Source organism: Colletotrichum aenigma, assembly GCF_013390185.1.
Source record: "Colletotrichum aenigma strain Cg56 chromosome Unknown KSG_Cg56_contig02, whole genome shotgun sequence".
NCBI lineage: Eukaryota > Fungi > Ascomycota > Sordariomycetes > Glomerellales > Glomerellaceae > Colletotrichum > Colletotrichum aenigma.
This window is the reverse complement of record NW_023500908.1, coordinates 6,234,420-6,258,175: the sequence shown is the minus strand read 5'-3', so window position 1 is coordinate 6,258,175 and position 23,756 is coordinate 6,234,420. Positions and strand designations below refer to the sequence as shown.

The window sequence follows — 23,756 nt, the reverse complement described above, 5'->3', positions numbered from 1 at the left end:
TATGATGATGCTTACATAGTCAGCATTCGTCATCCTGCCGAAGGCTCTCGAAGATGATCCATAGATACTATATTGATGACATAGAATGGCGCAAAACACCGAGGAAGCCCTGGCGGATTGCGGTCTTTCCGACAGCTTCTCGATCGTTTCCCCATGGGAACCATCTTCATGTAAGCACCAGAGGATGTTTGGCGGCGATGATTGGGCTGTTTCCCTACGAATTGACTAAACAGGTTAGCAACAATGTCGAGCGACGAATTGAGATCTGTATCTGACTCTTCTGCTAAACCGGCTGTGAAGCATGAATGATCGGCCTTTCAGCAAGACGTTATGAATGGCCGATAATACGTTTATCCATTTGAAAAAGACCGATCAGGCTCGATATGGGGGTGGCACCAGCTTCATACGTGGTCGTCTATTTGCAGTGCCAAGTAAAATTCATCGACCAATGAGCATTACAGCGATTTCAAGCACCGTGATTGGATTTGTAGTAAGGCAGACAGACACAGCCTCGACTGCATTGGAGCCTGATATATTATGCCTTCGAACCCGTCCTCGCCAGTTCGTCTCCTGATCAGATCCAACATCTTGCCTGCTGCGTTGCTGACGCCGGCATCTTTCGACGATTCGCTTCAACTGCAGAATGATCGACTGGCACGCTTCAACATGTCGTCGGCCGGATCTTCGTTTCCTGCCCGGTCTAGAGGCTCATGCGTGCTTCAGTTGCGGGGGAGTTGACACAGTCGCCGAATCTTCCTCTGCGAATGTGGCAAGAAATTTCGACCTTCGTTGGCCCACTTCTTTGCCCTTCATAGACGATGCTGCCGACGATAATGGCTCAGTAGGCCCACCAAGCCTCATCAGCCCTGCTTCAAACTCAGCTGTTGAGGGGGTCACTCTGGAAACAACAACTGCGGCAACTGATTTCGGAAAAGACACAACCGCCCTGGCGAAGACGTCACTGTACACGTCCCTATATGCGCGAAAGATTCGCCTTATACGACTCCTTCCCGGCAAATACAACGATCCTATAACCTGCGATATACGAGTTGTCGACTTGCAAAGCAAACCAGAATACGAGGCGCTTTCATATACCTGGGCAGACTCCAATGGGGATACTTCCTTGTCAGAGACACTGCACGTCAAAGGCCATCATAACATCCTGCGCATCACTACAAACTGTGCTAAAGCCCTCCGGCGGCTTCGTTTTCCCTCCATGAGTCGAGTGCTGTGGGTAGATGCGATTTGCATCAACCAGGGTAACAATGAAGAAAGATCGCACCAGGTTGGAATCATGCAATATATATACGCCGCCGCCGAGAGAGTCCTCGTCTATTTAGGTGAGGGAACAGAAGAGCCCGACCCAGGAACTTTTGTTCCGTGGAAGTACGAAAACCAGGGGAATACACTTGACTTGAGCACGGATCTAAGAATGCAACCTTACTTCACGCGAGTGTGGGTAATTCAAGAAATTGCTTCAGCTCGGTCCGCCTGGATCCTTCTTGGAGCCAAAGGAGCCAGATGGGACGACTTCCTCAAGCCCCCAGACACCGACGACATCGACTACAGGTCAATGTGCATCATGAACTATGAGTTCCTCAAGGCTCGTCATCCATGGCTTCAACTTGTCAGTCAACCAAGACACAAGAACCTGAAGGAGCTGTGCAGCTTTCTATTCGCAACGGAGCGGTGCCAGGCGTCGGATCCGAGAGACAAGGTCTTTGCTCTATTAGGCCTTTTTATCGGTACAAAGGACGCCGGACTGGTTCCTGACTATACTCTCAGCCTCTCTCAAGTGCTCGTTGGCCTTACAGCATTCCTTTTCCAGCAGAATACTCGCTCATGGCCGCTGCTATTCGCCATGGCCAGTCCATCTTCTCTGGGCGACCGGCCTAATTGGGCAGTTGACTGGTCCAAACCGACGAATAGAAAGCAGATTATGCCAGGTTTGCGAACCCGGCGTCCTGCCTTTCCCGGTGCGACACCAAGGTTTTGCAAGAACGGCACCCTTGTACTCAAAGGCATCCCTCTTCTGACTCTGGCAAACTGTACTCTCACGAAGCAGGCAGCAGAAGTCTCTTCCGGAATCATCAAAGGTATTCGATATGAGCCATACGCCTCAAAGAAAAAGCGAGAATTGCAGCTCGAGACTTCGAGTTGGGCCCGCAACGGTGACAACTTGTACGCCATCAAAGGTCTATGCGATCATCTGCTTATCCTCAGGCCATTGGAATATACAAACAAGCAGTCTTTTGTTGGCATTTGTGAGAGTGTCAACACAGAATTATCCGCCGTACTGATTAATCTTCTGGACCGGAAGAAGGCCCTCCTTTTCTCAACCTGGAACGAAATCTTGGACCTTGGCATCGAGGATTGGTCAACCCCGGAGGCATGGAGCGACCTGAAAGATGCCTGTCGCCTAATCCAAACATATTGCAAGTTTGAAAAGTGGGCACCGACAATGAGACATTGGGATGAAAATATAGCAGACTCCCTTTCATATGTTGAATGGTCCAAGGGCCCCCACGGTATGCCAAGCGCAGTATGGGAGTACTATAAACACATGTACTATCAAGGCGGATCACGATTCCGTCGAGGCGTGTATTACGACGAGTTAACAGAGCCGGCCGAATACTCAACCATCTTGTCATATCTTACAGTTCACAAGAATCCCTTACTGGATCTTCGGCAAGCCCTGCATCGTTTTCGACAACGGCGAAACAAGTCACGCAAAGAGTACACTAAACCGGGCCACAAGGACAGCTGTACTTTGCGCATAAAGCCGAAATCCCCTGGGGGACAGGACCAAATCGAAATCGGTCTCACGGATTTGTTGCTCCCGATCTGCTGGTACTATGGAGAAGACCAAAGTCTCAAAGATGAAGAGCCTGTGCCAAGCCACTACTGGAAATCTGGGAATGAGTTTCTTTGGCGTCCTGGGTGCTTAGACAGCTCCGCCGAGAGGTTTTGGCAGCGGTTGGGGGCTGCATTGCGATCAGAGATAACTTATGACAACTCTGGCTACGAATCCGCCAAAAATTTCCTTCGGCGGCTGATCGGCCAGAAACTATCGGTCAATTCCAGAAAGTTTGAGGGGCTGCTACATTACTACTACCCTCACATGAATCTCAAAGGGGAGGAAGAGAATGTCTCGCTTCTGAGGTGGATCAGAAACTCATTGGAGCTTGTTCCCAATCGCAACTGGCAGCCCGAATGGCATTTCAACAAAAGTGAACCGAAGACATGGGCTCATTACTTTTGCAAAATTTGGGGGGTGCTATCTTGGCGGCCTGGGCTGAATTCCGATGGTACACCGAAACAAATGGTCTATGAGGGGATACCGGATCCTTATCAACAACCACTGGGACATATACCGAAACATACGGTCTATGAAATGCATCAGGGCAATGAGAAAATGATGATTAAGATCTTCGAGGAAGAGCTTAATGCTGGAATGTGGGCTTTCAAAGCGGGCTTCGAAGAAAGAGCGTGGCATATGCTTTTTGAAGTTGCTCAAGAAACCACGGCGCATCTGCTTCCCCTCGAAAACGCGTTTCAGAGGCAGCGTGGGGGCGCGACTTGCGCGAACAAGACGGAAGAGATGAAGTGGGAGGATGTGTACATTGTCTGATGGACTTCAACACTCATTTTGTTTATGTCTGGTTCAACACCTAGTATGGTTGTGCGTTTGCTCATGGGTCGTTCCTGAATCGCCCAGTCTTGTTTCTACAGATGCATCGAGCTGCTTAGTTTTCATAGAATAAAACCGTCGAAGTAGGGCCAGTAGTATGTCCAAGCCGACCGTAGTCTTTCACATGAAACCGCCTCTTTTTCTTGTGTGTGGGCGGCTTTATTTCCTTTGTACTTGAATACTCGTATTATTGACGAGGACGAGGAGGAAGACGACGACAACGACGACAACGACGACGACAGTAAGGCAGAGTGAGGTGCATAAACATAGAAAGAGTAGTTGCTTCAGCACAGGAAAAATAGGCTGTCTCTTTTACATCGTCATTGACAGTCCATCATTGATAGGTCCAAAGTATGTGCAACATGGTATAAGATGATACAGCGCATATATTCAAACATTACTACATTATCCGCATATACTTTTCATCCCTTCCTCAAGCCATTCCCACACTCTAGCACCCGCAGACGTTGAACTGCGCGACAGAGGGGTCATGGTCACTAACAAGGTTGTCGTACAGCTCCCAGGAGTTGACGTGGATGTGCTCATAGTGCGTCTGGTTGGCCTTGGAGAGCGCGGGGCTGACAAACATGTGGTCGAGCTGCTGGGCGTTCATGTCGTAGACGTAGGTGTAGCGCTCGTTGACGGGGATGCCGACGACCTCGTCGAGGTCGAGCAGGCCGGACTTGGAGGCGAAGGTGGTCAGGGGCTCGACAAAGGTGAACTCGTTGAAGTCGCCGCTGGTGACGATGCGGGCGTTGGGGTCCTCGGCGAGGATCTGGGCGATGAAGGCCTGGTTCTTTGTGTTAGTCTTTTGTCTTTGAGTAAGGGGAGACGAGGGAGACATACGCCGGTGACCTCGGCCTGCTCAATGCGCTCGTCGACGCCGCCGTTGTTGGGGGGACGGGGGTCGCCGTGCAGAGAGGAAGATCCGCCCTTGGACGCCCAGTGGACGTTGACGGTGAAAAAGGTCTTGTTCTGGGGGCCGTTGATGGCGCGCCACTCGGCGGCGAGGGGCTTGCGGCTCGCGCTCCACGCGCTGCTGGCGGGCTCGATGCGACCGGGGTTGTACTTGAGCGTGGGGCCGGCAAGGACCTCGTTGGCGTCGGTGCTGCCGCCGGGGTTGGGCTTCCACAGCTCGACGACATCGGGCCTGTAGAGGTAGGCGACGCGGATGTTGCCGCCGGGCTGGCCGCCGTCCTGGCCGTCGACGGGGTCGATGGTGACGAAGTCGTAGACGGTGCCGTTGGTGTGGCTCTCGATGGCGGCGGTCAGGGTGGAGAGGGTGACGTTGGAGGAGACAACGCCGTCGTTCGTCGGGCCAGTGTTGTCCTGGATCTCCTGGACGAAGATGAGGTCGGGGGTCTTCATGTAGTCGGCGATGTGGGCGGCGATGGAAGGAAGGTGGGCGGAGGTAGGGGCGAGGTTCTCGACGTTGTAGGCACCGATGGTGATGCCTCTGCAGTCGCCACTGCTGGTGAGGGTCGTGGCCGGGGCGTTGTTGGCGGCCTCGCTGACGAAGGTGATAGCGGTCAGGGGGAGGATGCGGTAGAAGCCGAAGGCGTAGGTGACGACACCGGTGATCTCGGTAAGCTGGTCGCCCATCTTGGACTCGGGGTTGCTGGTGCCGTCGAGAGGGGAGCCGATGACGATGGCCTCGGGGTTGGAGTCCTTGGCAGTCATGGTGATGCCGCCGTGCTCGTTGCGGCCGGTGGCAGGCCAGTCGCCAACAACCCAGGTGTCGCCATACTGGTTGGGACGGGTGACCGCGACCGGGTTCTTGACAGTCACGAGCTCGCCGCTCAAGCTCTCCCAGAAGTCGAAGCCGTAGGACTTGGGGTCCAGGACAGGGTTCTCGGTGGAGATGTTGGCGACGGCATTGGGCACGCCGTAGATATCGCCGCCGTCGAGGCTGGTGTACTGCTCGGTGGGAGGGTTGAGGGTGTCAACGCCGATGACGAGGGGGGTGACCTCGTTGCCCTTGGACACGACGACGACGTTCTTGGGAGAGCTGATCTCGGTCAAGTAGATGTAGTTGGTGGCAGACCTGTCAGAATTGTGAGCTAAGAGCATAATACAGAGCAGTTGCGCAGGCAAGCTACATACCTGTACTCCGCCACCTTGCCGTCCAGAGTAACAATGTCGCCAACCGTGAGGTTGGTTCCGACAGAGCTGCCGTAGACGTAGACGGCCTCGGAAGTGGCATCGTCGTCGTCGGGCTCGGTGGAACGGATCCAGATGCCGCTGGGACCCTTGGCAAGCACCAGACCGGTGACGTTGGTCACGGTCTGGTCCTTGTACAGGGACAGGAACTTGTTGCCGTTGATCTCGGCAATGGTGAGGGCCGAGACGGCGCCAGCGGCGGAGAGGAAGAGGGAAGGAATCTTCATCTTGAAAGGCACGAGGCGCGGCGCGTCACGAGTCAAAAGAGTCCCAATTGAAGGCGCGCAGAGGCGTGTGAGAATGCGGTCACAAGGCTCTTCCTCTGGATCGGCGTCCCAAGCAGAGAGAAAAGATCATCGCAGCGGCTGCCCGTCGGGGTCCCGATCCTTATGTACAGCGATCGAGCTCAACTTCTTGGCATTCTGCCGCATCTGCCCCTCGTGTCCCCCCTGGACGAGGTCGTATCGAAGGCGCGAATGGAGTCGTGCATCGCTGGGTCCCACGGCGCACCCGCCCTTGCATCGCGGAAGCTGCCTCCTTTGCATGTGAGTCTGGCGTCTTGGCGGATGCCATTCTTTGGTGCTCTGTGGATTATCGATGACGACTCAACGGCCAGCTCCGATATTGCAGGTCTCGAGAGACCCTCTGACTGGATGGGAGCATCACGGGCATTGTCTATCATGGCAGGGGGCGTATCAATTGGCCTCTTAGAGCTGGCGGTGCCTGGCACGTTTTCGCGGCATTCTCTCAGCCGTTCAGGAGCAAGGGCGTTGCTCGATCGGGAAGGTGAAGGGTCGCTGCGAGCGCGGGAGAGTCGCCTAGCTGGTGTCTAGCTCCAGTGGGGAAATATTAAGTCTAAGAAGAAGGGTGTGGGGGAAAGGAAATAACGTCCAAGGCGAAGAGAAGCATTTGCTTTTGAGGGTGGCAGGGCAATATACAACTGTTGCCCGGCAACTCCATCTGAGATCCGAGGAGCTGCTGGACCCGGCCTATGAGAAGACAGGCAATGAGTCGCCAGTTCGACGACACGCCGGGCCAATTCCCTGGCTAGGAACCCAAGGTCGAGTGGACGCGTGGTGAGTTGCTCTTGTTGGCCGGGAGTGGTGGGAAGATGTTGCTGTCGCGGTGGAGGTGCGGAGGAGATGGCAGGAGATGGCCGGAGCAAAGACCAGCTTTCGCAGGGGTGCAATTGATTGAGTTATGGCGCTAATCTGTGCCTTATCGCCTGCCAATCACTGGCCTCACGTGCTGGATGACTGCAAGCCGACCCCGGAGCTGCATCCTGGTCCCTAATTCTTAACGACTGCCCCTGTCTCTTGCTGCTTTCACTCACTCACTCACTCAACCAGTCACTCACTCATGACCTCACTCATCGACTTTGACACAGTACTCAGACTCCCATCTCCGTCACAACCCCCGAAATAGAAGCCAAACCAATATCACGCGCTCACACAATGCAACTCATCTGTTGTATGAAAAACTTATTGTCTGATTTCCGTTTTTCTGGTATCATATCTATCATCACTAAAACAAGACGGTCCGGCCCTTGAAACTGCAGTGCACGCCTCACTCAATTTCCTAAAACTCCCCCCTCCAAGGCCACCCATCCATCCATTTACAAAGTTGTAACCCAGAGATGAACATGATGCCTTTTCGAAGTAGGATCCCGTCCATGAGTGATATCCCCCGCAGAAGCCTTATACAAAGAAAAAATCACCGTCTCAAACCCATGACAATTTCCTCTGTTCTCGGCAACGACAGGAGAAAAACAGCCGCTGTCCATCTCACATTCTGAGAATTAGCTAGGCTATTTGCGCGCACCACAAAAGAAAAAAGTGTTTCGGTTTTCCTAGAACACACGCACATGAACAACGCTTTTGGGCAACAGCTCTACCAGCGTAGCTGCCTTTTCCTCTGGCCGTCGGCAGCCGAAACCCAGATGTCTCCGGCTCGGCCGCCTCCCCGTCCTTGGACTTTGGCACCTAAGAGGCCCCTCGGGAAGCATTGATGCTCCCGTTTACTCCTCGTCCTCAGCGTCGTCCGCGGCTTGACGGGCCTCGACGTGGCGGTCCTCGAGCTCGGCACCGTCGTCCTCGACTTGGCGTTCCTCGACGTCAGCAGAGTGCTCGTCACGTCCGAGAAGGCCGTTGAGGAGCGCGAGGGGGTCGTTCTGGCCAGCACCACCAGCAGCGGCGTTGTTGTTACCAGTGAGCTGCAGCAAGAGAGTTAGCACCCGTCATCATCAAATGGTATGAGTTCTCGTCATGAGAGTGAGTGACTTACATCACCGAGAAGGCTGCTGAGGATGTTGTTGCCACCGGCAGCGTTCTTCTTTCCAGTGGCTCCATCGGCGGCACCTCCGGCGGCGGCGTTCTTGCCCTTCTTGCCACCCTTCTTGCCTCCGGCGTTGGCGGTTCCGTTGTTGGCGGCGGCACCTCCGGCGGCGGCGTTGTTCTTGCCCTTGCCCTTGGCCTTGGCTCCATCGGCTCCAGCAGCGGCGGCGTTCTTGCCCTTCTTCTTGCCTCCGGCGGTGGCGGTTCCGTTGTTCGCGGCACCTCCAGCGGCGGCGTTCTTGCCCTTCTTTCCGGTGGCCTTGGCGTTGGCGCCCTGGGCCTTCGCAGCCTTGGCCTTCTTGCCCTTCTTCTTGCCTCCGGCGCCGGCGGTCGCGTTGCCCGCGGCGGCTCCGGTGGCTCCTCCGGCAGCGGCGGCGTTGTCCTTCTTCCTGGCGAAGAGGGCGGCAGGGAGGTCGTCCTCTGATATCAGGTGTTAGTCGGGGCTGGCCGTGATTCTGAAAGACCACAAATGTTCGATATGCTTACCAGTCTCGTCGTCCTCGGCGACGTCACGCTCCTCGATGTCGGTGACGGCGGCTCTCTGGCCGCGGCGAAGCTTGGGGCGGACGTCGATGTTGGCGGCGAACTCCACGTCGCGGACGGGCAGGGTCACGGAACGCTCCTCGGTCTGGGTGGGGAGGGCGATGACCTGGGCGGCGATGGCCGCGATGGAGAGGATGAAAGAGCTCTTCATTTTGATGAAGGATTGTGTGTGTGAAAAAAGGCGGGAGGGAGAAGGAAACGGTTTTTTGGTAAATCTACAAGAAAAAAGATGGTTCACAGAACCAAAGAGAATGAAATGAGATGAAGGAAAAAGCTGGACCAGCCAAAGAGAAGGACCTGAACCAGAATTGTAAAGTTGTTGATGGACTGAAGAGTGCCGAGAAGAAGAGGCAGGAAGGAAAACGGATCGGGATGGGGATAGATATAGAGTATAAGCTTGCCTGCGAATCTCCCAGTCGGATCTGGTGCCTGGATCCCCCTTCGGAATAGACGGCGAGCCCTGGCTACAACCATGAGGTCACAGTGCCAAGGAATTGAGACGTCTTGTCAAACAAATGAGGTGAACACTATCTAGGCCCAATGTCACCATGTCAAGCCATGTCACAGACTTGTGATCCTGCTCCATCGGGAGGGCAGTGCAAGAGAGATGATGGGCCTGGCCTATGCTCCTCCTCCTCCTCTGTTCTCCTCCTCCATGTCACTCCCCTTCCTTCCCGCCTGTCTGTCTGCTGGGGGGGCCATGGGGTGGTGGAGTCAGGGGAGTCTGGACAACGAGATGGAAGGCCCAGAGCAGAGACGGACGGGGGAGGAGAGGGACGTTTGAGGGAAAGGACGTTGGCGAGCGAATGGGATGTGCGTGTGCCAAGCATCACGACGGCGCCATGTCGCGCCAGCACCCCGGAGGAAACGTGAGCCGGGGAAAGCGGAGACGAGGCAATATCCCAAAAATACGACGCAACGAGCAAAAGCTGGACAAAGTAGCCGATTGATGATGGGCATCGCTACCGTGCGTCTGCGGTTGATGGTGCCGGGTTCACGGTGAGAGAGCCGCCCTGGAAGGGCGACGGTTGATCAGACGGCTGGTGATTCAGAACGGCCCCGCCGTAGCGGGTTTCTCTCTCTTCATTCTCTTTCTCTGTGTATTTGCGGAGGATGTACTCTTTCTGGCACGGTTAGCAGCAAACGGGGGGACTCGATAGGTCCAGTACAACATGGAGGTGGAAACGGTAGAGACCGTGGTGGTGTTCGGTGGCTGCCCAGGTGCGGCGACAAGCACTTAGAACCATGCACCCTGGCCCAAATTGGTTGGTCGGCAACCCTTCCAGCCCTGTCTATAGTAGGGACTCGATACCATGATGCGATTGCTTGGGTGCTGGGACAAGCCACCGGGGGTGGGCGTGATATGGGACTTTGCTGGGAAGAGAAGGGTTTGGAGGTTGGGCGGTTTGATCGGAGGACAGGTTGTCAAACCTGGGATGAAACACGCCCAACACGAGCGCTTGGCTGCTGTCGCGAACGCCATTTCTGTCTCTTGCAACCGCCAATCTCACTCACACACACGCTTTCTCTCTCTCTCTTCATCCAATGATCCAATAATCAATCCGCTTCTCGCCAGAGTGGGTTATTGGGCCATGGATGATGTCTGAAGGATGGGCATGGACGAAGCGAAAAAGTCTAAATTTCACAATTACAACGGTGCACCCTGGGCTGTTTCTTGACAAGCAGGGGGATCTCTCGCGACGGAGATCAAGCCCCTAGATGGTTGCAGAAGCGAAAGAAAGCGGCATGCTCTTTGCTCTTTGGGCGAACATTCTGGATTCCGCGGCCTGCTGGTCTACCTCTGTCGTCTTCGAATGCAACACAGACACACAAAGAGATAGAGGCAGACTGGGTAGCTGGGTAAACCGGCTTCGATGGCCGTTCGCGGTAGGATAGCGTGTGTCAAGTAAGACGCTCCCCCACGAGCTTGTCTTCGGAGCCGCACTACTGTACGATGCGCCGATACGGTGAAGCTTGGCTTTGACGTCCCCTGCCGGGGTCCTTCTTCCTTGATCAACGTAGCAAGTCATCTCCTTTTTGCTGCAACATTGCTCGCTCGCCTGGTGCAATCAAGAAAAATTCGGGCATCCAACCGTCAAAGTCCTAGCGAGATGCTTGTTTGCAATGCCGCGGTTGCTGCGCCATTCCGTCCCATCCCGTCCGTTCCTTATTCCCCTTTTCCTACATTAAATGCCGAGGGCTAGAACAAAAGGCGACGCTGCAAAATGGGCCCCCCTCCCCTTCCCCCTCACCCCTGTCACTGGGCCTGACCTGGACAGAAACCGGTCGAGCCTGGCGAAACCTGGCAGGTTGTGGAAGAGACAGACAGAGAGTGGGAGAGAGAACGAAGAAAGCACGGTGTTTCAACTCGTGCATCGAAATGCCAAGGGCTGCTGTCTCGAAGAAATGAACCAAGGTTGTTGGGGTCGAGATGGTCGCGCAACACGGCCAAGACTCGCAAGAGGCTGAGAATGGGTGCGGTCTGAATAAGAGAACAACAGAAAAAGGCTAAGAATGGAGGAGCCAAGAAAAGAGCCCCCGGCGATGGCGATGCTTCTGGCCTCATTTGTGGCCTTGTCGAGTCTCAGCCTCCGAAAAGAGAGGCTCGGTTTCCAAATGCTTGGGTTCGCAGTCCCTCGTCGAGATTTTCCTCGGCGCCCGAGGCGAGCGCCGCCAGCAACTTCCCCCTTCTCTCTTCCTGGCATATGATCCCACAAATCCTCGAGCAACATTCTGGGGATCACTGGGGCGCTTGGGAATGACAAAAAAGCCAAGTTTCTTAGCGAGGGGGGGGGGATGAACGGATGTGCTGCGATCCTGTTTGGGAAATCATGGAGAATCAGGAGGCGGGAGCACATCAGCGATGATCGGCGAGCCAGAAAATCAGACAGCACCCAAGACGCAGGAGAGCATGAAGTCGAGGGTCATCCACCGCGTCCACTCTTCCCACTCTTTCCACTCTTTGCCACAGGTTCCCCCGGGTGCATCCCCCCATGTGAGAGAGAGAGACGGAGAGACAGAGAGGAGAGGAGACGAGAAGTGCCGGTGCTCAGGGTGGTTCGCTGCCGTGTAGCATCTCCTCTTTTTTGCAGTGAAAAGGCCCATCTTTCAGGCTGTGCTGGCTGACCCGAGAAGAAGGGAATGCCCCAACGGATCCCGTCTTGGCGGTGTCTATCAACTTCACGTGGCGGCCGTCTATCTGATTCCTCTGACCGTCATCGCCGTGATGCTCAGCTCGCCATGGCCTCAGTGCATCACGAAGGTCACGTGGGAGCTGACGAGTCCTCTACTTCAGAATAGGTCGGGTCTTCCCTTCTTATTCACGTCGTTCCCACGTGTAGGTGCTGGCGTTCGCCGGCAACGCCAGCAGTCCTGACCAGACACCCATTCCAAATGACTCTATCCTCCGCAAACGCTTGTCTGGGGTTGAATCGTGTGAGTCTGTATTTAGCAAAAGACGGCCACCCACCCACCTTCACGACTTCAGACGACTGATGAAGGCGACAACATGCCAAACCGGAACCGAAGCCCAGCGACTATGCCCAAGGTGCTATGTCAATCTTTCGAACGAGCTGAGAGCTGTCCGCCTCGCCGTTTTGCACACGCCACCTGCACTTACATGAGACCAGCCTCGGTCATCCCAAAAAGTCATCTCATCAAGATGAACCTCCCAAGACTCGGACGGTTCTCAGACAGTTGATGCGCCCGCCGGTCCATCATCGTCACTGTCATCGTCACCCAGATTGCACTGCACTGCGCTCCCGCAACAGGACGGCCAACGTCGAAGTACCGACGCCGACTCGTCTGATGCTGTACCTTCTCGCGCAACGCTGCGTATTTCTCGGGGTGTTCTAGGCATCCAGTCTCTCCGTCCCTTTTCTTACCCGACGCTCTCGCGCTTTGCACCGTTGTGTATGCAGGTAGACAGACGGAGAGTGTCATCTGGTCCATCAGGCAAAAGATGAGACCGCTACCGCTTTAGGCAATTGGCAGGGTGGCTGTGCAGCCTGCGCTGTGCCGCCTACCGAGAGGTCCATTATCCTGATCCTGATCCTGGAAAGGCACCCGACACCATCGGAGCAGCGGCGCTGTCACAACGACGAAACACTACGGAACATGGCGAGCTCTGCCTAAGGCTGATGCTTTATGATTACGGTGATTGCAGCAATTGCAATTCGCAAAATACGGCGGCTGCATGATGGCCTGCCTACCTACCTGCCATGTTGTTCCAACGTATTCTGACTCAAAGAAGGATCTTTTGTTTGAGCCGTTTTCCCTTTTTAACCCGAGGGAGACCAGAAATCTCATCCCTCAGTGAAGCAGTTGTGATACTCCCTTTCTCTTCCCCCAACGGACCCCAAGTTACTCGCGACGAAGGGACCTCAAGTAAACGAAGTAGCAAAACGTTACATTCGGTCGTTGTTTTGTTTGAAAAAAAAAAAAAAAAAAAAAAAAAAAAAAAGAGATCTGCTACGGGTACCGCTCCTGAAGTAAATCTCGCTCCCCCTCCCCTTTTCAGTCTTTTGAAACACGAGGTGAAGCCGCTGTCCCGTTCTTAGCGTGCCGTCGCTCGCACATGCGGGGCCCGCAACCGGCTTGTCCTGCCGGCGTCGATGACTCTCTCGGCCCGTGGGCCGGAGACGAGTGCCGGCGCGGCTTCGACTTTACGCTGCTGTTCGAGGAGGCCGTTCTCGCGGTTCCCCTGCATTGTCTGCTGCTGCTGGTCCTTCCCGCCTGCGCCCTGCGCCTAGCCGGGGCCGATGTCAAGGTCGTTGCCAGCACCCAGCGTGCTCTCAAAGCTGTTCGTTCTGCCGCCGCAAACAAATTTGACTTTCCTGTCAATTCCCTCTCGGGTGTTCTAGCTGACGAAGAACGTGCAAAATAAGTGTGCATCCATCTGTTTGGTAGCCCTCAACCTTGCTCTGCTCGTTCTCTGGGCCACCACTTCGTCTGCTGCCATCACCCACACCCGAGCAACGATTCCAGCCGCTGTTCTAGGTCTGCTCGCCTCGCTGGGAGTCGGTTTGCTATCATGGCTCGAACACGACCGGTCCGTGAGGCCGTCCTTCGTCCTCTCGACGTACCTCTTTCTGTCCGTCTTGCTGGACACCGCCCGTGCCCGCACTCTGTGGATGCTTGGCCCGAACCAGACCATCCCGGCCATCTTCACCTGCACGCTGGCCTTGAGGGCCGTGATGATCCTGCTTGAGTCGACCGAGAAGCGCCGCATCCTGGTCCCGCAGCACAAAGGATATTCCAAGGAAGTGACCAGCGGCACCTTCAACCGCTCCGTCTTCTTCTGGCTGACGTCACTCTTCATCAACGGGTACAGAAACATCCTCAAGCTAGAAGACCTGTACCCCCTCGACCCGAAGCTGGCTTCCGAGCCGCTATACAAGAAACTCGCGGACGCGTGGGACCAAGGTAATTAATTTCCCGCTGCTACGGCCACGTCAATGTCGTAGGACCGAAAAAGATCTTTCCGCGGGCTAATCTATCTGCCAACATGAAAAAGTCCCCGACAAGACCAGGCCCGGCGCTCTGTTCAGCACCTGGCTCCGCGTGTTCGCAGGACCCATGTCCGCGGCCGTCGTTCCGAAACTCTTCCAGATCGGCTTCAACTACGCACAGCCGCTGCTCATCCAGCAGGCCATCGAGCTCGCCGGCCTGCCCCAGACCCGGGAATACCGCAATCGCGGTTTTGGCTTGATAGGCGCTTACGTCCTCGTCTACACCGGTATTGCAGTGAGTTTGTTCAGAAGGGAGTTCTAGAACCGGATGTCCAAATTTGGATCTTTCGATGGCGTTCTGTTCTTGTTGCAAGCAACTAACACGCTGCGTCGCAGGTTTCGACGGGCCAGTATGAGTGGCGGACGCATCGTACGGCCGCCATGTTGAGGGGCAGCACCACCGCCCTCATCTACCAGAAGGCGCTGCGTTTGGACTTGACTTCGCCCAACGTCAGCCCTGCGGGTGCGCTGACGTTGGTCGGGACCGATAGCGAGCAGATCAGCCAGGGCGTCAACCAGCTACACGAGATATGGGGCGGTCTCGTCGAGATCGGCATCGGCATCTACTTGATCTACAGGCAGCTTGGCGCCGCGTGTGCCATGCCAGTCGCGCTCGTTTTTGGTACAGTAATCTCTTCGAATTTCCTTTACGGATGTGACAGCTAATCGGCTTGAAGCCACCATAATCTTGATGGGATTCTTGGCAGTTCCTACTGGCAAAGCATCAGCGCAATGGATCAAGGCTTCGCAGGACCGGGTGACGACGACCTCCAAGACCCTCGGCAGCATCAAGTGGCTCAAGGTGTCCGGGCTCAACGAGGTCGCATTCTCCGTCATACAGAACCTCCGCAGCACTGAGTTGGTCGTGTCCAAGAGGTACAGGGTCCTCCTTGGTATCTCCATGATGTTGAGTAAGCCCACACCCGCCTAGCTGTGCGCTCGTGGCAGCTTACACGCAGAAAGTGATTTGCACCCCGATATGGTCTCCTATCCTCACGCTCGGCACGTTTGCGGGCATCGCCTCTGGATCGGACGATGTCTTGACAATCTCCAAAGCCTTCACGGCCATTTCCATCTTGACACTGGTGAACCAGCCTTTGGCGGGCATCATCATGGCCCTGCCCATCACGGCGACCGCGGTCACTTCTTTCCAGCGCATTCAGGACTTCCTGAACGGGAAAGAGAGGGCCGACACCAGAGTAGCCACGGTAAGCGAGAAGAGACGCTCAGAACCTTTCGTGACATCAGAAACCTCGATGAGAGTTTCCACGCCGATTCAGGATATTGAGCTCTCAGAAATTTGTAAATCCGAGGCATGCAGCGAAAGCCTCCCAGAGAACATCGTCGCCTCCGTGAAAGGGTCCTTTTCTTGGTCTGACGATGCCAAACCTGTCATTGACATTGAACGCTGGAACATTAGACGTCGGGCGTTCACGTTGGTTCTGGGGCCCGTTGGCTGCGGCAAGTCCACGCTACTCAAAACTCTTCTAGGTGAACTATCGTCCTTCAGGGGTACCATCCGTACCAACTTCTCAGGGGCTACCTACTGCGGTCAATCGGCCTGGATTCCAAACGCTACGGTTCGTGATATTGTTATCGGCCACGGAGTCTTTGACGAGTCTTGGTACAGGAAAGTGATTGCTGCATGTGCCCTCGAACAGGACATCGCGAGCTGGCCGAACGGCGACAGGACAGTGGCTGGGACGAAGGGTATCTCTATGAGCGGCGGTCAGAAACATCGCTTGGTACGCTCTTTACTGTCATCTCGCTACCTTAGTAAAAGCACCCTGCTAAACCATTACAGGCCATTGCCAGAGCTTTGTATGCCCGCCAAGAGCTGCTTCTACTTGACGACGTATTTAGCGGTCTTGACTCTGGCACAGAAGAAAGCGTGTTCGGCAACCTACTTGGTAGCAAAGGCTTGCTACGCAATAATGACACGACCGTGGTCCTGGTTTCATCAGACTGTCAGTTGTCGTTTTTCTTCTCTGCGTCAAGTTGTAGCTGACACAAAATGTGAAGCCCGTCGCCTCTCCTTTGCCGACGATGAAGTATTCCTCAACGAAGACGGCCAGATCAAAGCCGCAGGACTCGCATCAACGTCGAGCCAACTTTCCAACGTGGTGCAGCCAAAATTTGCGATGAACACTGCGAAAGGTTCCGCAGCCAACACATCTGGCCTGGGGAATGAAAAGCCCCCAGAGGCGGTCATCAACGCGCTGGAGGAACAGGCGGATGCAACCCGGCAACTCGGCGACTGGGCCATGTACAGCTTCTACGCCAAAGCGGCGGGATGGTTCAGCCTGTCTATGTTTGCCGGCTTCATGATCGTGTTTGCATTCTTCGACTCATTCCCCGGTAAGACTCGCCCACTCCATCTCCATCATCCTCCTTTCGCTAATCCAGAGCTCTGCAGACATCTGGCTCAAATGGTGGACAGAGGCAAACGAACAGAGACCCAACCAAGATCTCGGCAAGTGGGTGGGCGTTTACGCCGCTCTCGGCGTGGGATCGATTGTCTCGTTCTTTATCAGCATATGGTACGGACACCTCCTTGCCATTACTTCTACTCCTACTCATGTCCTACGACAGGTTCCTCTTCATCGTCATCATAAACCACTCTGGCGTCTACTTCCACAGCGTTCTTCTGGACACCACATCACGGTAAGTCATCCCCTACTCTTTGCGCAGTGAAACTAACAACGTCCAGCGCTCCCATGTCATTCCACAGCTCCGTCGACAGCGGCGTCACCGTCAACAGATTCAGCCAAGACCTCCAGCTCATCGACATGGAGCTCCCCGCCGCCGCTCTCGGTGTCGCCGTCGGCGTTGTCTTCGGCATCGCCCGCTTCGTCATGATGTCCGTGTCCTCACGCTACATGGCGGCCACCCTCCCCTTCCTCGTCCCCGTCTTCTACGCCCTCCAGCACTTCTACCTGCGCACTTCCCGCCAGATGCGCCTCCTCGACATCGAACACAAGGCGCCTCTCTACACGCAGCTCATCGAAACGCTGGAGGGTCTCGCTACCATCAGAGCCTTCAAATGGGAAGACGCTTTCGAGGCGGCTAACATGCATCGCCTGGACGACTCGCAGCGGCCCAGCTACCTCCTCAGCTGCCTCCAGCGATGGCTGACTTTCGCCGTGGACATGACTATTACAGTCATCGCTTTGATTCTGATCGTCCTCGTGACTACTCTCCGAGAGCAGATCGGGCCTGCGTTCATCGGTATTGCGTTGAACAATGTTCTCTCCTTCAGCGGCGTGATCAAGGCGCTTATCACGTCTTGGGTTATGCTCGAGGTGTCGCTGGGCGCGGTGGCTAGGGTGAGGAACTTTGCTGCCAGCACGAAGCCTGAGGATGCCACAGATGAGCTCCGTGAGCCGGAGGGGGAGTGGCCAAGTCGCGGTGCTGTCGAGCTCCGTGATGTTACAGCGTCGTATCTGTAAGTCCGTCTCGTTGCAGCGAAATGGATTTGACACTGACTTCATCTCTAGGTCAGGGGGCACTGTTCTCAAAGGCATATCCATGTCTATTGAACCTGGACAGAAAGTTGCCATTTGCGGACGAACCGGCAGGTGAGCTTCTGATTCAGTCAAAGTTTCGTGGACGCCTCTCTAACACGGCCGATAGCGGCAAGAGTTCCATAGTGCTGTCCCTCCTCCGCATGCTCGATCTAGACAGCGGCTCCATCACCGTAGACGGCATCGACCTCTCCACCCTCCCCCACGAATACGTACGCTCCCATCTCGTCGCCGTGCCGCAGGAGTCGTACATCTTCGACGGCAGCGTGCGGCTCAACATCGACCCGACCGGGACCGTGCCAGATTCTGATGTCGTCGAGGCCCTCGAGAAGGTGCAGCTCTGGGGCAAGGTCGAAGAACGAGGCGGCCTCGATGCGTTGATTGACGACAAGTTCTTTTCGCAGGGTGAGGCGCAGCTTTTGGTCTTTGCCAGAGCCATGCTGCGGAAGGGCAGGGTGCTGATTCTCGACGAGATCACGAGCAGGTAATGTTGCTATCTACTTTCAGGTGTGACAAATCACTTACATCTTCCCGCAGTTTGAATGACGAATCAAGTCACGTCATCGATGAGGTCTTGCGATCGTGGTTCCAGGACTGGACCGTCATCGCCATCGCACATAAGCTGGAATCCATTGTGGACTTTGACAGAGTTGCGGTCGTTGATGCCGGCGAATTGGTCGAGTATGGCAGGCCGAAAGAGCTCCTTGAGAGGAATTCGGCGTTCAAGGCGTTGTATGAGCGCTCATCTACCACGTCTGATTGAGCCGAAATATTGAGAGTGTAAGACTAGTTATACAACATGCAGACGTCGCAGCTCTGTTATTGTAATTATAATGAATGATACTCCTTTCTTCAAAATTATCCTACATGAACCCTGAGCGGGATCCAACGTTCAAAAATGAAACATTGGCCGTCCATCGCTATCAGCTTGTTTCCGCGACAGTACTCTACCCATCGACCTCTCGATCATATCCTCCAACTGGATTTTAATGTATTAGTAAGGCACGGAAGAAAACGGTACATGTGAATGCTTACCCTGCTGTACTTGAAGAGAAGCCACACCGCCGAAGTGAGAAGGATGGTGACTCCGGCAAATGGAAGATACCAATACCAGGGGGGATCATCAGAAAGGATATCAATGTTCATCCCAAAGGATGTCTGTAGAGTGGTCTGATAAGCAGCTGTCACGGGATAACTGAATGAAATACCGCTTACTGCTATGAATGTGAGAGGTAGAAAGATGAACTAGACGTGTCGTAAGCATTCACAGCCTCTATGTGCATCGAGGTTTACTTACCGTAATCCAACTCAATCTCTTCAAGCTCGCCGCCATCTTCACAGACTGCCGAGCCTCATTGATGGAGACCAGATTGAATTCCTGAATGAGTGTAAGTATGGGGCGTGTAGATCCTGGGTGCATGCCCACCATTTGGATTAGATCCCTTGTAATCTGATCTAGTTGACCGATATAGTTACCAACATCGTCAGAGAACGCCTCGATCTGCTTTAGAAGCCCGTCAAGGTCAGCAACCTCGTCATGACGATTGCAGTAATCAGTCGCAAACTTTTGTGCCTCGGTAACGGTGGTCTGTAACCGGCGTCGATAGTGGACCGGTCTCAATGCGTCTTTCAGCAATGTGCCTAGGAGGTTTGGGTCGCTGCCGTTTGCTTCCAAAACCTCACCGCGTCGCTTTCTCCTTGTTAGCTCGAAATTAATAATCCCAAGAGGGGTTGAGTGCATACCTGTCCGTTGATGTTGTTGATGGTATTCCTGACAACGGAGCTCCACCGCTTCTGAACCTCCGAGACTAAACTCTGAAAAAGCTCGATGCCTTTTTCAGGCAGCCAGAGTCTCTGCAGGTTGCTCAGATGTGCGGTTGTTCTCCAGGATTGCAGCCCATTCTTGTCGGTATGGGACGTCACATTCCAGCAAATATGGATCTCATGATCGCGGCCTGCCGATGGCAACGCGATCTCGAGATAATAAATCCAAACACTTCCTTCCTGTGTGTTCTCCGTGAGCTGTTCCACTCGAAGCACAAACGGCACCGCTTGCTCTCTCTTGAAGTCCAACAGGTGGTTAAGCCCCAGCTCCTCAATACCAGGAATCTTCTTGGTTGACTTTAACTTTGAGAGGTTCCTGTGATTATAGTGAGCTGACATGACCTAATCCAACCTGCGCATCTACACCGCTCACTTACATGGAGTAGCGTCCAGTGTCGGCCTGCATATCCGACGTCCACGAGAACTCCCTCGGAATCTGCCTCATAATCTTCGTGCCGTGATGCCTGTCCTCGTATATCTCAAGAGAATCGCCGGACTGCAGACCAAACACTGTTCGGATCTTTCCTAGATCAAGGTCCTTCGTGTCAGCCTGGTTGGCCACCAGCATATGGATGAGCTCATAGTTGCGCATCTCCATAGCTAGACTGAGCGGCCGCGTCCCGTTGACATCCGTGGCGTCGACATCGGCCCCGGCTTGGATTAGCCGCTCTGCCATCTCGACATCCTTCTCTTTGGTCGCAGCGTGCAGAGGTGTCCACTTCTCGATGTCGGTCGTGTTGACGTTATACCCGACGTCAAGCAGGAACTCGACCAGGGAAGTCTGCTTCGCCCGGATGAGGAGGTGGAGCGTGACCTTGTCCTTCTCACTGAGCAGCCGCGCGACTTCTTCTTGGTAGTGTTTGGCTGCCCACCACAGCGGTGTCTGGCCATAACTATCTCTCGAGCTCGCAGGAACCCCGGCGTCTAATAGGCGTATTGCTGCGCCCTTGAGCCCGAAATAGGCCGCTAGGTGAAGGCCAGTTACGTCTCTGGGGAACTTTGTGTTGTAGCCGCTGTGTTCATATGTAAGCGTCTGGCATATCCCATCAAGTCTGACCCGGTCTTGCAAGAGGTCCATGATGTTGTCATCCATGGGGCACGATCGAGCATGATAACCCCAGTTGCATGCGGCATACTGGAGCAGCGGCTGTACATGCAGTTTCTCCTCGTATTCCCTACCTGACCTGAAGAAACCCTGGTTGGCCGGCATCTGTAGCTTGACCTGGAACGGGTTGTGTTGCGGCCGGTAGGAGTTAGAGTACGACTGAGATGAGTGGTATAACTTGTCCATCATGCGAGGGAGCCAGGGACTGCGGGATGAAGCCTTCTCAGAGGTCGCCTCGGATGACTCGGGTTCGTTGTGGGATGACTTTGAGGATGGTCTTTTGGGTTCATTTGAAGAATCTTCGATAACCCAGTTGGCTTCGCTCGGAGCTGTAGAGGAAGAGATCAGTATGTTTCCTGGGTAGAACATTTGTTTACAAGCCAGAGACAGTCGACTGGGAAGAGAGTGCTCCTTGTTCCTTCTCGTCTTCTCCGTAGGTAGTCATGAATATCGTCGTCCAATCAAGCTACAGTAGCCGAGCGGAAAATACTCTACAATGAGAACGAAATCTTACTCACATGGAAGGCATGCAAATGCCAGTATCCTGACGCAAGCCTCGGTGATCATCTCTTGCGCACTGGGGAACCGCTCAGCGTGCTGTCGAAAGTGCTCTCCCGCCGCCGAGTGAAAGAATCGAACGACTCCCGTGCCCTTGTCTACCTGCACAAGCCCTCTCAGAGCCGATAAGATCGTCTTGGGATTGACGGTGTGATACAGAGGCTCGACGGCTTGGTGGAGAGGTTCTTTCGTGTTCCATAGGTGCCTTGTGGCATTGGCGGCTAACGCATGTTGCAGCTCTCTCATGGAAAGTGGCCTTTCTGTGTAGACCAGCCAGTTGAATGCGCACGAAGCAGTGCTGGCGTCCGGTCTACTCAAGATGCTGTCAAGAAGCCCGTCGAAGAGAGTGTTGAGGCTGCTGCCCAAGGTCTTCCACGCATCGGGGCTTCGGGCGTCTGAGGTGTTAGATGCTTCTAGCACACAGTCCACGATCTGGGTCGCGAAGAAGAATCTGCGAACCTTTAGCTGTCTTTTCTTTGTAATTTAGGGGATACTTACATTCCCTCTGCACCTTCTACTATAGAAGGCACAAATTCTGCAGATCTATGCCACAGCTCTTCATTGTCTTCAAGACGATGCTTGATGCATCGTGTCAAGTCATCGTCAGTATCTTTACTGGTAATCTCCAGAGTGCTGGCAGAATCGAGGACCTCCAGCTGCGGAAATATGCATCTTGAAGTGATTAGAATGTTGAAGTCGTACTCGTCTTGAAGCATTCGAACCGCCGAGATTAGATGTAGCAAGCTGTCGTCTCTCAGCTCATGTATCCCATCAATGATCAAACAGGGACTTTTCTGGTAGCCGTTCTTGCGTCTTACTAGATCCAAGGCAAATCGCCTTTGGCCCTCGTCAAGAACACTCTCACCAGCCTCTTTGACCAAAAGGTGTAGTTGAGACAGAACGTCTGTACTGGCGCCAATATCCCCCGCAAGCTGTGCTAGGACGCATTTGTAAAAGGAATCAGCTGTCGCAGCGGGGAACTGGTCGCAAAAGAAGTACGCGACTGATCTCAGCCCACGGAGCTCTTCGATGACTGCAGACGCTAAGAATGACTTTCCTATGCCCGGAGGACCGGTAATAAAAAGAGCTCTGCCTTCGTCCTGTTCCCACTCATGGTACGTCGAGTTGCCAAATACCCACTGGCACGTCTCCGGATGGGTGGCTTCGACGTTTTGATGGTGCCGGTCGCTGTGGTCTGAGAAAGACCAAAGACCCTCAATGGTATCCTCCAATGTTTCCATCATGAGTCGCGCCAACCGTCACGAGAGAGCATCAATCGAATCAAATCAAGCAGAGAAAGTGGATGAACGGGGACAGAATGATGAACTTGGCAACACGCGTGTTGGTCTCGACTTCAGCAGCACTAAGCGAGCCTTGTCTAACACGCCTGCAGCGTGCGCCTCCTAGGCTTCCTCCGAGGCTTACTTTCAGGAGACATCTCGTGTGTTTCTATTGGTCATGCTAAATTATTTGTGTAAGACATACTGGAAAATTGGCTAAGAATTGGAGATCAGCAAGCACAGGGCCAAGTGCCCGCAGCCTGATCCTGCGGGCCGGGTTATGTGTTCTTGGCCTTGTAATCCCTTGGAGCGAGGATGACGTTGTACTCGAGTTCCAGCTCAGCCTTGTCGTCGCCCTTGAGAGGTTTGAAGTCGCACAAGAGATCGTCCTTGAGTGCGAAGACGGTGTCGGTTGAGAGCCAGGGATCGTCGTTGGGGTACAGCTGGGTGGTGCATCCCCTGAATTCTGGGTGTGTGACCTGTTGCCATCGCGTAAGCTTACCACGTTGGATCACCTCAGGGAAACATGCTACTGGCCATTATATGAATATGCGCCGGCCGCATCGGGTGCCGATCCATCATGTTCAACAGCTTGAAACTGGGACCATCGCGGGGAAGACTGTATGCCGTCGGATGGTAGCAATAAAACCAGTACCTTCCCTCCTCATCCGCGCGGAATTTGCCTCGAAGGTTGTTGGGCGTTTGGTTCTCCGGGTCCTGGAAATCATAGCGGCCGTTCGACGACGCCTGCCAAATGTCAAACACCGCTCCAGGGATGCCCTTCCCCGTGCTGAGATCGGTGATGGTGCCGTGCATCTTGCAAACCCGACCGCCGGGCGCTGGATCTTGGATGATACTGTCTCCCAGCTCGCGGAAAGGCGCCTCAGGCGACCAGAAGGGGCCGAGAATGGACGACGAAGTTGGGTCGAGGCCGCCTTCTGTGACGATTTTGTTCGCAATCTCATCGACGAGTCTTACGTAGTCTATTGTCAAACGTAAGACTCATTTTGGGACAGCGACTTCAGACTCACGATTCGAGACCGAGGATGTCAGACACGCGATGGGCTTCGTTGCGAGTTTTGTTCGATATCTGACCCACGGAGTTGACGAAATGGACAGCCGTCATCCATTCGTCCATCGTCAACTCGACTTCGCGGGTGAAATCGTGAAGGTGGCGGATGAAGGAGCTCATGATCTGTCGGTTTCGAGGTGTCATGTTGGGACCCAT

General features: G+C 54.4%; 6 protein-coding genes across 6 annotated transcripts; 2 read left to right on the top strand and 4 right to left on the bottom strand.

Annotated features, from left to right (window-relative positions):
* Positions 1–643: 643 nt before the first annotated feature.
* CGCA056_v003701 (Heterokaryon incompatibility protein 6, OR allele) lies at positions 644–3,631 on the top strand (the record flags this gene model as incomplete). Its single annotated transcript, XM_037318958.1, has 1 exon — positions 644–3,631. One exon carries the CDS (start codon positions 644–646, stop codon positions 3,629–3,631), a length of 2,988 nt encoding a protein of 995 aa, XP_037183454.1.
* A 511-nt stretch (positions 3,632–4,142) lies between these two features.
* On the bottom strand, positions 4,143–6,078 carry CGCA056_v003700 (uncharacterized protein; the record flags this gene model as incomplete). Its single annotated transcript, XM_037318957.1, has 3 exons — positions 4,143–4,481; positions 4,538–5,735; positions 5,795–6,078. 3 exons carry the CDS (start codon positions 6,076–6,078, stop codon positions 4,143–4,145), a joined length of 1,821 nt encoding a protein of 606 aa, XP_037183455.1.
* Positions 6,079–7,868: 1,790 nt separating this feature from the next.
* CGCA056_v003699 (uncharacterized protein) lies at positions 7,869–8,878 on the bottom strand (the record flags this gene model as incomplete). Its single annotated transcript, XM_037318956.1, has 3 exons — positions 7,869–8,063; positions 8,135–8,604; positions 8,671–8,878. The coding sequence occupies 3 exons, from the start codon at positions 8,876–8,878 to the stop codon at positions 7,869–7,871; spliced, it is 873 nt and encodes a 290-aa protein (XP_037182607.1).
* A 4,425-nt stretch (positions 8,879–13,303) lies between these two features.
* Positions 13,304–18,524, top strand: atnG-4 (ABC transporter atnG; the record flags this gene model as incomplete). The annotated part of the gene is made up of 14 exons (XM_037318955.1): positions 13,304–13,528; positions 13,599–14,151; positions 14,243–14,472; positions 14,574–14,859; positions 14,915–15,148; positions 15,201–15,982; positions 16,042–16,204; positions 16,260–16,595; positions 16,654–16,777; positions 16,830–16,901; positions 16,948–17,682; positions 17,735–17,815; positions 17,871–18,245; positions 18,299–18,524. The coding sequence occupies 14 exons, from the start codon at positions 13,304–13,306 to the stop codon at positions 18,522–18,524; spliced, it is 4,422 nt and encodes a 1,473-aa protein (XP_037182608.1).
* Positions 18,525–18,653: 129 nt separating this feature from the next.
* CGCA056_v003697 (putative ankyrin repeat protein) lies at positions 18,654–22,489 on the bottom strand (the record flags this gene model as incomplete). Its single annotated transcript, XM_037318954.1, has 9 exons — positions 18,654–18,740; positions 18,797–18,919; positions 18,977–19,006; positions 19,059–19,139; positions 19,188–19,451; positions 19,505–19,901; positions 19,963–21,019; positions 21,209–21,699; positions 21,747–22,489. The coding sequence occupies 9 exons, from the start codon at positions 22,487–22,489 to the stop codon at positions 18,654–18,656; spliced, it is 3,273 nt and encodes a 1,090-aa protein (XP_037182609.1).
* A 317-nt stretch (positions 22,490–22,806) lies between these two features.
* Positions 22,807–23,756, bottom strand: HQD2-1 (Catechol 1,2-dioxygenase; the record flags this gene model as incomplete). The annotated part of the gene is made up of 3 exons (XM_037318953.1): positions 22,807–22,987; positions 23,184–23,501; positions 23,560–23,756. 3 exons carry the CDS (start codon positions 23,754–23,756, stop codon positions 22,807–22,809), a joined length of 696 nt encoding a protein of 231 aa, XP_037182610.1.